The sequence below is a fragment of the Perna viridis genome, chromosome 1 (assembly GCF_037379345.1).
Source record: "Perna viridis isolate PV_CMFRI_1.1 ecotype Kerala chromosome 1, ASM3737934v1, whole genome shotgun sequence".
Lineage (NCBI taxonomy): Eukaryota > Metazoa > Mollusca > Bivalvia > Mytilida > Mytilidae > Perna > Perna viridis.
In genome coordinates, this window is record NC_142445.1 from 39086002 (window position 1) to 39101420 (window position 15419).

The 15419-nt window shown below is 31.0% G+C and overlaps 2 protein-coding genes across 8 annotated transcripts in view; one reads left to right on the top strand and one right to left on the bottom strand.

Moving 5' to 3' along the window:
* The window catches only part of LOC148628696 (uncharacterized), a 31171-nt gene extending 27097 nt beyond the window's left edge, over positions 1 to 4074 (bottom strand). For 2 of the 7 annotated variants that reach the window (XM_088592609.1, XM_088592565.1), the window contains exon 1: positions 3983 to 4073. The gene's annotated coding sequence lies outside the window, so the exon portion shown is untranslated. Of the gene's footprint in view, positions 1 to 1505 lie in introns of all 7 variants that reach the window. The other 5 variants (XM_088592583.1, XM_088592574.1, XM_088592592.1 and 2 more) reach the window with 5 other exon arrangements.
* Positions 4075 to 4080: 6 nt separating this feature from the next.
* On the top strand, positions 4081 to 15331 carry LOC148628697 (ERI1 exoribonuclease 3-like). The gene is made up of 7 exons (XM_088592660.1): positions 4081 to 4383; positions 4766 to 4882; positions 6888 to 6947; positions 9405 to 9496; positions 13433 to 13505; positions 13757 to 13853; positions 14995 to 15331. Exons 1-7 carry the CDS (start codon positions 4165 to 4167, stop codon positions 15072 to 15074), a joined length of 738 nt encoding a protein of 245 aa, XP_088448786.1. The 5' UTR covers positions 4081 to 4164; the 3' UTR covers positions 15075 to 15331.
* Positions 15332 to 15419: the final 88 nt, after the last annotated feature.

Consider the following 15419-nt stretch of genomic DNA (forward strand, 5'->3'; position numbering starts at 1 on the left):
GTTAAAGCACAAAACACTTCCATCATTCAAGAAAAAATTATTCAATATATATGTACTGTGTCAATAAAATGTACATGTATTACAATATAAATTAATTTGAAATAAATACTGTAATCTGATTGGTTAAAATAATTTTTTTTATCTCAATGGATAAAAAAAATATTGACACGTTCCCTATTCAGTTAAATTCAGAGCTACTTTTTTCATGTTTAAAGACAAAAATATGTTTAAAATTAATTTATAAGAATTGGCTATGATAAAATTTTGTCTATTGAAAAATAACAAATTTTCCACGTGCATATTTTGTTTATTGCACTTCGCGCAATAAACAATATATACATGGAAAATTTATGTTATTTTTCAATAGACAAAATTTTTATCATAGCCAGTTCTTAAATAAACCACCAAAAGTTCCAGTTACAGTTCTATTGTACACTACACTCAGAGTGGAATGGTATTCCAACTCCTAACTAAGTATTTATAAGACTCATTATTTACCCCTGATTGTTTTTTTACAAGAACAAGAGACATGATATAAACAAAAAGATAAGAATTACATGTACTTCATAATAGCATCCAGGGGTTGCTCTGGCTTCCAAAATTCTGTAGCCAGAAAAATCCCCAATGCCTATTGTTTTCACAAATTTTCAGAAAGTATAGCCAAAATGGGAACCAAAAAATTGTTCGAATTTTTTTTCAAATCAGTATCTTAGTCAATTCATCAAAATAACCTCTTCATTCATGACATACAAAAAATGTTTTTGTATCTAAGATTTACACTTTATGAATGTATAAAGCAGGTTTTTAGCTCTAGTCTTCAGTCAAGATCTAAAGCCATTAGTCACTTTTTATATACAAAATAATAAAGTGCTACTCCAGAAACAGTTGTTTTATTTCTATCAAGGACGTTATATTACTATGCTCATAAAGTCCCTGATTTTAAAACATGATGAATTTAGTCATTTATGGTCCAATTAAATTTATCTTAAAATATAATTTGATAAATTTATAAATTTTCAACTTACTTTTTTCTTCAAGCGATATTTTTTTACAAACTACCATGGACCATTAATTGTGTCCCTTTTTCACTATCTCTTGTTCTCTTATACTCCTGCTTAATATCTGAATATCATGACTTCTTCAATATTTTCTTAATTATATTTTTGGAATCCCCTTTCTATTTGTTTATCAATTTTCCCACCTAAAAAGCTACATGGCAAAAGTGTAAACAAATTTCATCCATTTTCTTATACAAATTCTTGCATTTTGAAGTGTTATAGACACTTTCTAATGGCATAATCATTGTTACTTGGATTTTATTTCTTTTGTTATAAGGTAAATCTGTTTCTGAATTTATTATATGTATGTAGCCACATGCAATTGGCCATGATTGTGTTTACCCCTTTGACCAGATGATGAGAGTTTTTTTGGCTCAGTAAATATATTTACATATGATTGACACCTCCCACGAGGATATTGTGAGTCCGGTCACCTGGCATAAATACCTTTGACTGGCTTCAGTTGTAAATTGGTTATGGTCAATTAACTCTGATCAGGATTCAACATTTGGAGTGAATATTCATTGCTGACAAACTTCCCGTCAGTTTTGATATACCAAACCTAGGCACCAAGAATATCGCCAACAGGTTGTTTTTATCACCAGATCGAATAAAAAATCGCAACAAGCCCAGCATTATCCCTGGCATAATGGTAATATTTATTTAAAGCCAAAATAAACTAACATCTGTTTCCTGCTACCCTACCTACCTTAGTTTTTTTGTGCCTACCATAACCATTTTATTACATTACCATTAAAGTCTAGACTGTTTCCCAATTAATTCAATGTAATTTTTTTTAAATAAAATAATTTCCCTATCTACATGTATCTACCCTATTTCTTTCTTGGAGGTAACAGGAATTTAACTTAAGGAGGTAGACCTAGGGTAAGGGACACAACCCTTATAAATCATTGGAATGTTTGTATTCAGCATTTTATATCAATGTCATTTAAGCATCAAAGTAACTTAGATTGATTTCATTTGGTGTCAAATGAAGGTTTGATAGGCTTTGGTGAAATTGAATATGATACAAACATATCACTCACTTCATGAGTTACGTCCCTTACCGTAGGTCTACCTCCTTAAATATTTTTAATTTCTGCAATATGATTCCTTAAGAACATTCACATATGATTATTTTTTAAGAATTTTTTCAATTGCTGGTTGGATTATGGGATATAAACAACTTGGGGTCGGTTCAGCTGAATAACCGTGAAGCGTAAACTGACCAAAAGTTGTTTATATCCCATTATCTAACCAACAATTGAAAACAATTCTTATATTTTAATTTAAAAAGAAAAAAACACAAATAAAACTAGAATTTATTGTTTCTATAACATGAAATCAACATTTTTTTTAAAACATGGATCAATACTGTCAACTGTCAATCGATTGTGCCATTTGTAATTTACATGCATGGGATACCCCATTGAAGTAGTTTTGAGATCGGCCAAAACAAAAAATAGTCTTGTTTCCTGCTAACAACAAGAAAAAATAGGGTAGGCAGGTAGGGAAATTACTTTTTTTTTTAAATATTATACATTAATTTAAAGGGGAAATGATGTCGACTTTAACAATACTTGAGCTTAAATGGCCATAAAATGTTAAGGGTAGGTAGGGTAGCAGGAAACAGACATTTTTTTTCTGCCATAGGAAGCATGGCCAAATACCAAATTAGATTATATGAAATGGACAATGTCGCTCAATAACACTGAACTATTCAAAATTTCACAGAAATATATAAAACCTTATAAACATAAAATACATGCATTATATAGAATTTTCTTTTCTTTTATGATTGGGCCACTTCCAAAAGAAAAACTGTTAAACCCAATTAGCAAAGCACAGCATAATTTGCTGGGCCTTGAAAGGACAGAGCAGCCAAGGAAAAAGTATTCTACTTCATTTTTCATATTTAAACCAAAACAAAAAATAGTCTTGTTTCCTACTACAAACAAGATAAAAATAGGGTAGGTAGGTAGGTAGGTAGGGATGTTTTTTTATTTCTTTTAATATTTTACATTGAGTTTATGAGGAAACAAGTTAGATTTTAATGATGTTTGTTTCAAAATGTAGGCACAAAAAATAGGGTAGGCAGGGTAGCAGGAAACAGACATTTTATTTTTTGGCCCTGACCCCTTACTGCTGTGGTCCCTAAACTGAAAGAACAAAAAGATTCTTGTGAAATTTTTTCTCACTTAAGAGAAAAGAATTTTTTTTTTTTTTTTTTATTTCTTCTAAAGAAAAGGAATTTCGGCAAGCGGGACATTCTGATTTTTTTTCTGAATCAGATTTGAAAGTGAGAAAAAGAATCAAACACCATCAGAAAATTCAAGACTAGGAAATCTCACATACCATTGGGTGTCCGTGATCTCTCTATCTTACACTCTCAGGTGTATTTGTCTGAGATCTCTTGGTCTTGCACTCTTAGGGGTATCGGATCTTAATTTCCTGAATGGCATATAAGTGTCACATATGAAACAACAACATAAGATTTACTATTTATAAACACAAGAGTTATGTCGAGGAACTGCATTGTCAACAAAAAAAGCTAAATGTACACCTATGTATTTGTTGGGGGAACACTGGGTTAAAGTGATATGAAAACCAAGCCCAATTAAAGCATTATACATGAAAAATTTAATCTAGGAGGAAGTTTTGGAGATAATCAGCTTTAACTGAAAGCAAACAATGAAATTAGATTAAAGTGTTAAGGAATGGTCATACTGCACTCGCACACGATATACCATCTTGTAGGAGTGACGATGTAAACATTTGATTGACATAAAAAAAAAGGGGGTATAGCTGACATATCGATAAAAACTCTTGGGGATTAGGTCGAAATATCCATAGAATAAAGATCGTTGACTTATTAATGACACGGGCTCGATTCGCTTTCAAACCATCTATGGCTTAAACCTTACATATTCATCGATAATTCCCCAGAACCATTTTTGTATTGAGTGATCTCATCTTTATTGATGTTGAGCATGACCAATGTCAAGGTTGGCTTTGATCACATGATTAAACCGGAAGTTAATTTGAAACCGAAAATAGAGTGAAAGTGAAAGTTTAATATTGCCTTGTTGTGCAACTTTAACTTCCCATGATACCGGTATTTAAGAAATCATGCAACCTTTTCAAATCAGTTGGCCACCAGATATCAAGAAAATACGCCGTGCTTACAACTACCAGTGTGAATATGGCATCTAAAACAGTCGTTTCTCAACTTGAAATTAGCAATGTGAAACCACAACCTTTCAAGTATTTTTTAGTTCTAGACTTTGAAGCAACATGTGATAACAACACCAAAATTGTTCCTCAGGTAAAAAACTAACATTTGGAATTTGTTTCTGGGTCTTTATTTTTAGAATAGCTTGAACCTGTGTAGTTATGTTATTTTTTCACCTACTACTAAGTCTAAGTGGCAAAATAATTAGAAACTATAGAGTTTTTCATCATAGAATGCAGCTCAGGAGCTTGAAATCTTTTCAAGGTATATGATGTATGATGCTCTGAAATATGGAGCACTATCAGAAGTAGTATCTCTTTCATGGAGAAGCAATCTACAAGAAAAGCTGACTAGCACTGTTCCTTCAGAACATCTGCTTTCATATTTAAGTTTTTAGTGTTTTTCATTTTTATACATTGTGAACTACTGTTTTTGAAATGAACATTTATTTCACTGAATTTTACAATGTTTACAGGAAATAATAGAGTTTCCTGTTCTGAAGATAAATTCTAAAACCCTTCAAACAGAGTCTGTGTTCCACCAGTATGTTCAACCAAAAGTTCACCAAAGACTAACACCATTTTGTACAGAGGTAATGCGTTAGGACATTTCCTAAATTAACCCTTATGATGAGTTATTTATGGAGACTTGTGAAAGGAAACCACAATATTGCTGGTTCATGAATTTTTTGGGTGTTTTTTTTTGTCTGTTCTATCTGAAGTACCATTACAATTGCTTGTCAATCAAGAAGTTCTTTTCAAATTTATATATGTATTTGTTATTGTAAATAAAGTCAAAAATCAATTTATAAAGAGCAATGTACATGTACGTTTTCTGAAAATAAAAAAAGTTCGATAAATAAAATTAGGTGAAAATGAAAGTAGAAACCTGACATTAATTTATATTTGAATGTATAACATCACATAATTTTTATTTGGCTTAAATTTAAATAAAGTAATTGATTTCATTGTAGATTGTTTGAAAATGAATCATTTGAAAGAAATCTTCTGCAATATAGATATATAAAATAAGAACGAAAAACAAAAACAAAAAGACACAAAACTTAACATCACAACTTTAAATAGACTTGTTACATGTCCTTCTCTTTATATTAAAGAATATATGAAAAAGTTTATTGATTGCATTTATCCGTTTGATAGCAAATCTTCTAATTATTGTGGGAGGGGGAAATTGGTTAATTACATAGATTTTCTTTGTCATATATATAATTCAAAGGCATGGCTGCCAACTTTTGAAAATCCCCATGGGGGTTTTTCAGACATGGCTTGTGAAAGGAAAATTTCGCGACATGTTTTGCGAGCTGTATGGGTTTTACTGTTGTAATGTATGAATAAGACAACCACTCCAGTAATACAGGGATGTTTTCAGTTGAACAGCAGTGCATGCAATATTATGAATTGATGTTTGTAAGCCCCTTTTTGTGATGGATTCCTCCAAACCTAATTGAAATGCTGAAGTTTAAATTCTAAAGATAAACAAGAAAACATTTCTTGTATTTTTCTGTAATGAAATGCATTGTTCACATCTTCCCTACACATACTTGTTAGGAATGTCAATTTTCATATATAGAAATGGCGTGATATTATACCACAACATAGTCAAACCAGTGTATAACAAGAATTGCTCCGTTAGTAAGACTTCAAACATTTTCCCACATGGAAGAACTTGGAATACATGCCCTTTTCATTAAATGCATGCTATGAGGTGCAATGTATGAGGAAAGGTAACAAAAATTCAATAATGCAGCTTCCAAATTTCAAAAATCATCTTAATTTACAATATATAGTATTTCTCTTAACTACTGCAAACAAACCTTTTGGGAAATATACTTTACTGTTGAAATAAGAAAAAACAAATAATTGAAAATTGTAGGGGAGGTAACTCATAATTAAATTACGTGGGTTCTACAAATTTTAGACCTATAACATTGATAGTATTCGACAATTTAATTGTACAGTAGAAGTTATTCTTTAAAAAGAGTAATCAAGGGAACCAAGGTTATAGTGGTAATCAAAAGAATGTAATCCAGGGACAAAGACCAGACATGGAAAATAGACATACACAACAAAGAACATAAAGTAACTAAAATCATACATACAAAGTAGTGATTGGCTGTTCATAAAATAGTGTTAGATCCAATCCAGATTCATTTTCTAATTTTCAATCTTCATGGATAAACCTGTTAAGCTGATTGCTCTACATTGATTTTTTAATATTTAGCGGTCATTAAACACTGCTTTACCTGTTTAGACAGCAATTAACACCTTTTGTCAGATTCATGACTCTTCTAATGAAAGAAATATGATTGAAACACGAATTTAGGGGTTTGAATTAGGATTTTCGTAAGTAATTTTGACAAATCATGTTAGCGGGACAAATGGTCAAAATTTTGAAAAAAAAGCTTAAATCGTGGAAGTTGGCAGATATGAAGAGGGACTTGTAGCAAGTCTAAACTTTAACCAACAATAGTTATCTGACAGCTTAATCATCTACAATCTTTAAGTTTAATCTGTGAAAGTATAAATATCTGTGTTGTCTTCCTTATATAAATTAATATCCTTGTTTTTTGTCCCCAGTTAACCGGTATAATACAAGATATGGTTGACGGACAGCCATTTATTGAAGAAGTATTAGAGGTAATCATTTCAGGATATTTTTGTCAATTTTTAGCTCACCTGGCCATAGGCCATGTGAGCTATTGCTATCACTTGGCGTCCGTCGTCGTCATAATCGTGAACAATTTTTCAAAACTCTTTTCCTCTGAAACTGCTTGACCAATTTGAACCAAACTTTGTATGAATGTTCCTTGGGGTATCCTGCGCAGATCTGTTGTGGGGGTTTTTGATCAGTCAAAAAACATGGCTGCTGTAACTAAAAATAGAACATATGGGTCAGACAGTAGTTTGTCGTATATATAACCAAAACCTTTAGGTTTAGCCAAATTATTTCAATAGCTGAAACGATCCTTTTTTCTAGGACTACAAAGGTCTTCGGGCATAAAAATTTGTCAGACACCTCCTTATAAGAGTTATTGCCCTTGACAGGGAAAAATGAGATTTTTTTTTTACAGTTTTCAGCCAATGTCTTGAAAACTATGATAGATTTAAACTTTCATTTGCTGAAATGATCCTTATGATAAGTCCTATCAAAGTTTTCTTGAGTTAAAATTGTTTGACAAATTCTTGTTTAATTTATTGCCCTTGAAAGGCAAATTCAAGCAGGTGAGTGATTCAGGCTCCTGGGAGCCTCTTGTTTTTCTATCTCTCCCAGTAGTGTGAATTTACTGTAAACTGGAATATTTTCACAGTGTGTTTTTTATTGATTTCTTTGATCAGTCTGTTTTTTGCAAGTTTAGATTTGCAATTGTTTCTTTAATTGCATTATAATGTTCTTGGAAGGAAATATTTACAAAAATTTTATTTTTTTATTACATGTCATTTCATGAAAATAGTGATGATAACTTCCTGAAATATGACTTTAGGGTACCATTAGGTATAAAAGCATGGCCCTGTCCTCGTAGTTCTCATCTGTGTCGTTGTCCATAGGGTAAGACTTGGTTTTTTTTTTTGCAATGACTTGAATACTAGTAAGTTGATCTTAATAAAATTTTATGACAAGGTTTCAAACCACATAAGATAGGTTGGTACTGATTTTGGGGGTATTTATCCCAACAGTTTGAGAATTAGGAGCCAAAAACTAGCATTTCATAGAATTCAAATATATAGCTCCAGTAAAAGCATAGGAATGTCTGTAATAGTAATTTGAGTGTAAGATAATGAATCGCTTTGAAATTGTAATACAAGTGCCATATCCTCAAAAAATGGTTTAGATTGATTCAACTATCAATAAAAAATCTATGTCTATGTCTATTGATTTTGGAGGTTTCGACTTCAGTCATTTAGGAATAAGGGGCCAAAAAGTGATTGCTTTAATTCTGGTCTAATTCTTATCCTGTGTCAAATATCTAATCATAATCGAAATTGAAAGCTGTATCAAATTTGAATGGTGTCCATATTTGTCTCATCTATTCAGACCTCTGGTTTGACATTCAACCTCTGCAGTCCTGTGAAGCATTTTGTTGTGATTTTGTCCAATTCTCAAAATTGAAATATTTAATTAAAACAATTTCAATTTCCAATAGAGATGGTTTATAAAAGTATTTTATAAAAGCACATTAAAAAACCAAATGCTGTATCTAAATTAATCAGGTATTTAAGAAGGTAGACCTAGGGTAAAGGAAATAACTCTTGAAGTCAGTGATATATTACTATCATATTCAATTTCACCAAAGCCTCACAATTGTTCATTTGATACAGAATGAAATCAGTCCATGTTACTTTGATGCTTCCATGATATTAATGTAAAATGCTGAATACAAACGTTCCAATGATTTGTAAGAGTTGTGTCTCTTACTCTTGGTCTACCTCCTTAAAAAAAAACATTATATATCATTTTCAAAAAAAAACAAAACATTATATATCATTTTCAATGTATTTTGAACCCATTTTAACCAAATTCGAGCCAAATACATTTAAGTTGGTATTTAGGGACATTAAAAAGTGTCTGGTTTATACAGGTTTTCATATATTCAGGGTTTGGTTTATACAGGTTTTCAGATTATTCAGGGTTTGGTGTAGATAGGTATCACTATACTTGCTTAATAACTACTTGAGTAGAACTCCAGCTAAGATTTGTGTATATTCTGTAATATGTGATACACCCCAAAAAAAGGTTACACATTTTTGTTTTTGTTGTTAAGATGCTTTATAGGTCTATATGATGAAATGTATAATCATTCATTCCAATCTGTCTGCTAATAGCAGATAATTCACATTGAAAATCCAATGGTTCCTATTGTATTTTGTCATTTACAGAGTTATCCTCCTTTATTTTGAATTCTACAGTACATCTTATATAATTTATATCTCTAATGAACAGGGGTTATATGAAATCACATGTTAATTTCTGTTTAGTTTAACCTTTTAAACAAATTATCAAAAATAAAATATGTAGGCTTCTCAACCATGACCAACATTTTGCATGATTCTTAGCCAGAGTACTACTTAAAACCCAACAATTTTACTATATTTCAGAAGTTTCATCTTTGGATGAATGATAATGGTTTATTAGATCCAGAAAATACATTTGTGTTTGTTACATGTGGTGACTGGGACTTAAAAACAATGTAAGTTTTTATCAGTGATTCTAACTTTCAGTCTTCAGAGTTTTACCTTAGCTGATTTTTTTATTAGCAGTTTACTTCACACATAATTACATAAAAATTGAATGTAGTCAATTTCCAAAAATAACACATAGACATTGAAGAAATAAATCATGGAAACTCCCATTTCATCATTGTTTTACCATGGGATGGCCAGTTATGTTGCATTGTTTTACCCCGAGTGATAGCGAGGTGTTTAATAACGACATAAATGGCAGCCTGTAGTAAAACAATGATCAAGTGGAGTTTCCATGACTTATTTCAATTCTGATAGGACTAGTTTCTTCATATTTTTTAATAGATGCAGCTTATGAGTTGCAGGAAATGTTGGTCATGTGTATATCACTTTTTTACCATGGTTGTGGTCAAAAGAGCTTTGAAGCATGTCATGTTAGAATTTGAATTTGACAACCTTTGTTAAAAAGTTCGAAGCAGCTATTCACAGAAAGTATCACAGTATCACACCTTGTCTGTGAAGACTTCTTCCAATATTAGTAATAATTTATTTCTCGCTCTTCAAAACCAACATTATTTGATAAATATAGACTGTTAATTTGCTGATAATGGTGGTCTTTAAATCAAATTGATGGTAATTACATATTGTAATGTTAAATACCATTCTGTTTAAGAATCGGGCAATGGATGGCACATTATTTTCTCCAATTTAGACATATATAGATTAGTAGATATTTTTTTTACTGCTTACATAGGGGAAAAAAGCAGCAAATTTTTTCTGCCATTTTTCCATAGTGCGTCTCAGCTTAATTTGACCTATCAATGTCTTATGAAGGCAAATTTTACAAACACTTTGATGGTTATTACTGGTGGATACCAGGTATAAATAGTTGGTTAATACAATAAAATCTCTGTGTTTTTTTTTCCATTTGCCACACTTTATACACAATTTGCCCGATTCTTAGATGGTGAAGTACTTGAATTTTCATATGGAAAAAAAAATATTACATTGTAAAATGTCTTTATGAGAGACATCATATATATTTGTTAAATTTGAACTTTTCTAATATAAACTGTAAAGTAAATTACACTACTGTTCTTCTTGTGTAAACAGAAAAAAAATGTGAATGCAGTTTGTCCACTTACTTTTAAATACTAATATGAGTTAGGGCATAATTTCATGTTAGTGTCAAATATTTTCTGGATAAGACTTCGCTGCTTGCACAAAAGCTACTTAGATAGGGTTGTTTTGAGTAGGTCAAGGTCATCATATAAATTCTTGTCATCACCATGACCTACATGTAACTTGTTGGTATGATGTCAGTTTCTAAAAAGACAAATGGTCTTCATAGGTTATATATATGTTCCTCCTTTTTCACCTGACATGACCACTGAGCAACATGGCAGGTGCCTGGTCATAAGCAAGAACCTCTGAACAGCTAACCCCTTAGTTTGGTGGGGTTAGTGCTGCTCCCTGTTGATATGCATGTCTTTCCAGACTGAAAACTTATCGCACATCTGTTTTATACTCTGCACAATAACTCAAAAATATTGCAAGTAATTTTCATAAAACTTTGAAATAGAAAGAACAGGCATATCACTATCACTTACATAAATTTCAAGAATTTCGAAGAAGAAGAATTTCTGTGTGATCTGCAAGGTATGCCTTTTCATAGAATTGAATATGAAAGTGACCCTTCAACTTCTCCTCTTACATATGTTTTTTCATAGAATGATTGATACTGGTTTATACCCACAGTCACTAAAAAATGCAAAAGTGACTCCTATCTTCAAGGCTGGTGAAAGGACATCAGCTAATAATTACAGGCCAATTTCAGTCTTGCCTACTCTATCTAAACTCTTAGAAAGGCATGTATCTGACCACATTTAGAAGTTTTTTTTATCTAAATTTGAACTGTTACATCCTTCACAATCTGGGTTCCAACCAAACCATTCCTGTCAATCAGCACTCATAAATATTACTGTTCAATGGTTACAAGAGATGCAAAACGGTAATATTAGCCTAGCTGTACTCATAGATTTTAAAAAGGCCTTTGATGTAGTGGATCATGATATTCTTTGTAGAAAACTGAAAATGTATCAATTTTGTGATAAGTCTGTAAATTTCCTAAAATCCTATCTAAGTGGAAGAACACAACAAGTAAGCATTCACAATGCTTTATCAGAGAAAAGACGAATTAAATGTGGTGTTCCTCAAGGTTCAATTTTTGGCCCTCTGCTATTTGTATTATTCATCAATGACTTACCCCTATGTGTTAATAGCTGCAAAACTAACTTATATGCAGATGATACTACTTTGCATATATCAGGGAGAAATATCAATGACTTGCAGAGAGAAATGCAAAATGATCTATTTAATGTAGAAAAGTGGTGAAAAAATAATAACTGAAAATTCTATCAGAAATTATTAAAAAACAAGTAATCATGCGAAACACTACTGTTGAAAAATGGACAATTGTCTGACATAGAGAGAACAAATAGACACAATTTGTAAAAAAATGTCTTCTAGAATTTATTTACTGCCAAAAGTTAAGTACTTTCTTAGTATAAAAGCAAGGACAACTTTCTATAATGGTTATATACTACCTCAGATAGATTACTGTTGTATTGTATGGGGTGGATGTGGTAATGTGAATTTGAATAGGATATTGAAACTACAGAAGAGAGCAGCTAGATTGATACTAGATGCTGACCATATGTCACCCTCTGCCCCATTATTCAGACTACTTGGTATTATGAATGTTGACCATAGGATTAAATATCATAAATATTGGCTTATGCATAAAATAGTTCCAGTTCCAAAATATCTTATAGATAAGTTCTATGTTTCTACAAATCACACTTAATTAATCAGAATTAAAAAAACTGAAATGTTTATAGTCCCAAAATCCAAAATTGAACTTTACAGAAAATCTTTTGAATATTCCAGTTCAGTTTTATGGAATGAATTACCCAGTACATTATGTAATATTTCAAAGACAAACTGCTTTAAACATAAAATCAAGCAGTATTTGAGTGACAAGTGATTTGTATATTAGCCAATACAGCTGTGTCTATGTATTTTATAACAATAATACATATTTGTATTAGTTACTTTTGTTTTGTTTTGTTTTTTTTTTCCTTGTACTATTTTGTCATGTTTGTAAACAGACTTATGTGTATATAATTTCTGACTCCATATGTGTTGCATGAGGGCCTCTGGTAAGATTTGTTCTTGTACACGAATGGTGTTACCCTCTCAAAGTAAAGTTTTATTATTATTATTATTATTATTATTATTATTATTATTATTATAGATATTGTTAATTTATATTGATGTAAGCTCCATATTTATTTTGTAATTTTTTTTTCATATTTTTGAGCTAATGAACTTAAAAAAGCGATTGACTTTCCTATTGGTCTGTCATGTCAGAACCATGAAAAATTTAAAGTGGAGGGCATATCAAGCTCTGATGGCAGAGCTGTTAAGGCCAAATAAAATTATACCCCTGTTTCATAGAAAATAACTTCAAAAACATCTTATTTACCAACCAGATTTAAAGGAAACTGAAAATGGACTACCATCTGTGAAATGTCAGGTCGTATGATGGTGACTTTTTGCAGTTTGTTTATTTGAAATTAAGTCAGTCAGGGGGTCAAGACAGACATGAGTCAGTCAGGTAATAGGATACAGAAGTATAATTTTATTTGGCCTTTTGCTTGTGTACCTTTTTGTTCTTTTCTTTTTGTGTATGACTAACTCTCTTTCCTCTTTTTGATGTTCCCAACTGTGTTTTGTCATGGACTTCCTCATTTTTTACTTTGACCTTTTAATATTCATACTTTTACTTTCAAAATAATCAGTATTTGAGGAACTGGTATAATTAAGTTACCTCTCTTTAATGTGTTTTTTTAAAAACAACTCTCCTTTTCTTTCAATTACAGGTTAACATCCCAGCTTAGATATTTTGGTTTGGAAAGGCAACCATACTTCAACAGATGGATTAATATTAAAAAGGTATTGAAACAATTGTTGTCAGAATTGTTCAGTCATTGGTGGGTTTTAAGATGATGATTTTAGAATAGATAGAATGATTCCTTTTCTTAGTTCAAACAACTATCTAGTAATGTAAAATACAAAACCATTTTTATGTAATTTCTAAAATGATAACATGAAAAGAGAATGATGTTCCATTAGTTTCCTTGTTTTCTTAATAAATATATTTGATTTTGAAATTAACATGTTTTACTTTATGTATTTTTTTTTAGCCTTTTGCCAATCATATGAATGAATATCCAAAGGGTATGATGCCTATGCTACAAAAGTTAGATTTAAAACATGTCGGTAGACATCACAGTGGAATAGGTAGGTGGCTAAAATGAATAAATTCATTTCTCATTCACTTAAGAAGAATACAAGTTCAAGCGAAATATTTTATATTTGAGGTTAAAGTGCAATAGTTTCAGCTTTGGTTACATCTTGGATAGCAAAAAGTAATAATTTCTAAGGGCACTATAGTTCCAGTAACTGCTGTGGGTACCAATAAATAAGTCATCCCTTTCAGGCCAAATTTTTTTGTTTTTTTGTTCTTGGACCCTCCCTCACCATTTTAAAGTATGCTTCAATACTGAATCTGATAGGAGTACATGTATCAATAAAACAGGAAACCATACAGCACCCCGTTATAATTTATTCTGGCTATTAACAATAAAAAAACACTCTCTTTAGTAAAAACAATAATAAAAAATGCCTCATTAAAATGGCTTGAGAACCAGAAACTTAATTTTGAATGGCCTAATGTTCCTCAGTTATACTAGTAAATGGAAGAGTTAAACCAGTGTAAAATGAACACTTTTTGGACTGTAGAATTTGTTTGCTTGGTATTGGTTTTAGTATACTCGGGTGCAAAACACATTTCTATATTAGCAGTCAATATTTACAGGTGATATACAGTCACTTACTGTATATAAATTTCTGTAGTGACGTCATAAACTTAGCATTGTTTTGAAGTTGCCAGGATATTGTCCTCTTTGAATTTCTTTCAAAATTTGTTGCACTATAAAGACAACAACAGTACATTGACTTTACAAAAGTTTTGATATATGAATTTGGCTCAAACTGGTGAAATTGCCTCATCTATATATCAGTTTTATGTAAAGTCTGTGCACTGTTATTGTCTATATGAACTGATAAATATGGACTGAAAAAGTGTCTGGTTAAGACAGGTCACTTGTTCAGACAGATTTCAATATATTGACTGTAATTCAGTTTACATACACATTCAGCATGATGGGTTGCTCTGTATGTAAAATTTTCATTCCCTTCATGTTTTCCTGTTAATCAAGCATTTTGATGATAAATAAATATGTGTTAATCAAACTGCATGAAAAAAAATTCTTTCTTTTCCAAGCCATACAGGGGATTATTCATAAGTCACCTCCTTAATTTTTTGAAATGCACATTCTGACTTCTGAATAAGTTTGAAAGGTTTCTTTTCCATTTTCAGATGATTGCACGAATATTGGTAAAATACTGACAACATTATTACAGAGAGGAGTAGTTTTTAAAGCTACAGGAACTTTATGACACAATCAGGAAAATGAACATTGTTGAATACATTGAACATTTCAATATGCTATGCAGAAATACACATCCATCAGCCAATATTATGATAAATATGTGTAATTCAAAATTATATGAAAATTCTTTGATAAATTACATCAAATGTCTCATTTGTTTGCTAAGTAATACATGTATTGCAGAGTTTTGATCTGTCATGACAGTACATTGATTTTTTTACCATTAATGTGTTATTATTCATAATAAATTTTATACGAGTTGCATATTGTACTTTTTTCACATTAAAGAAATTTACAAGAAATTATGAAAATTTAGAAATTACAAGACAATGATTTCATTTATAGATACCTT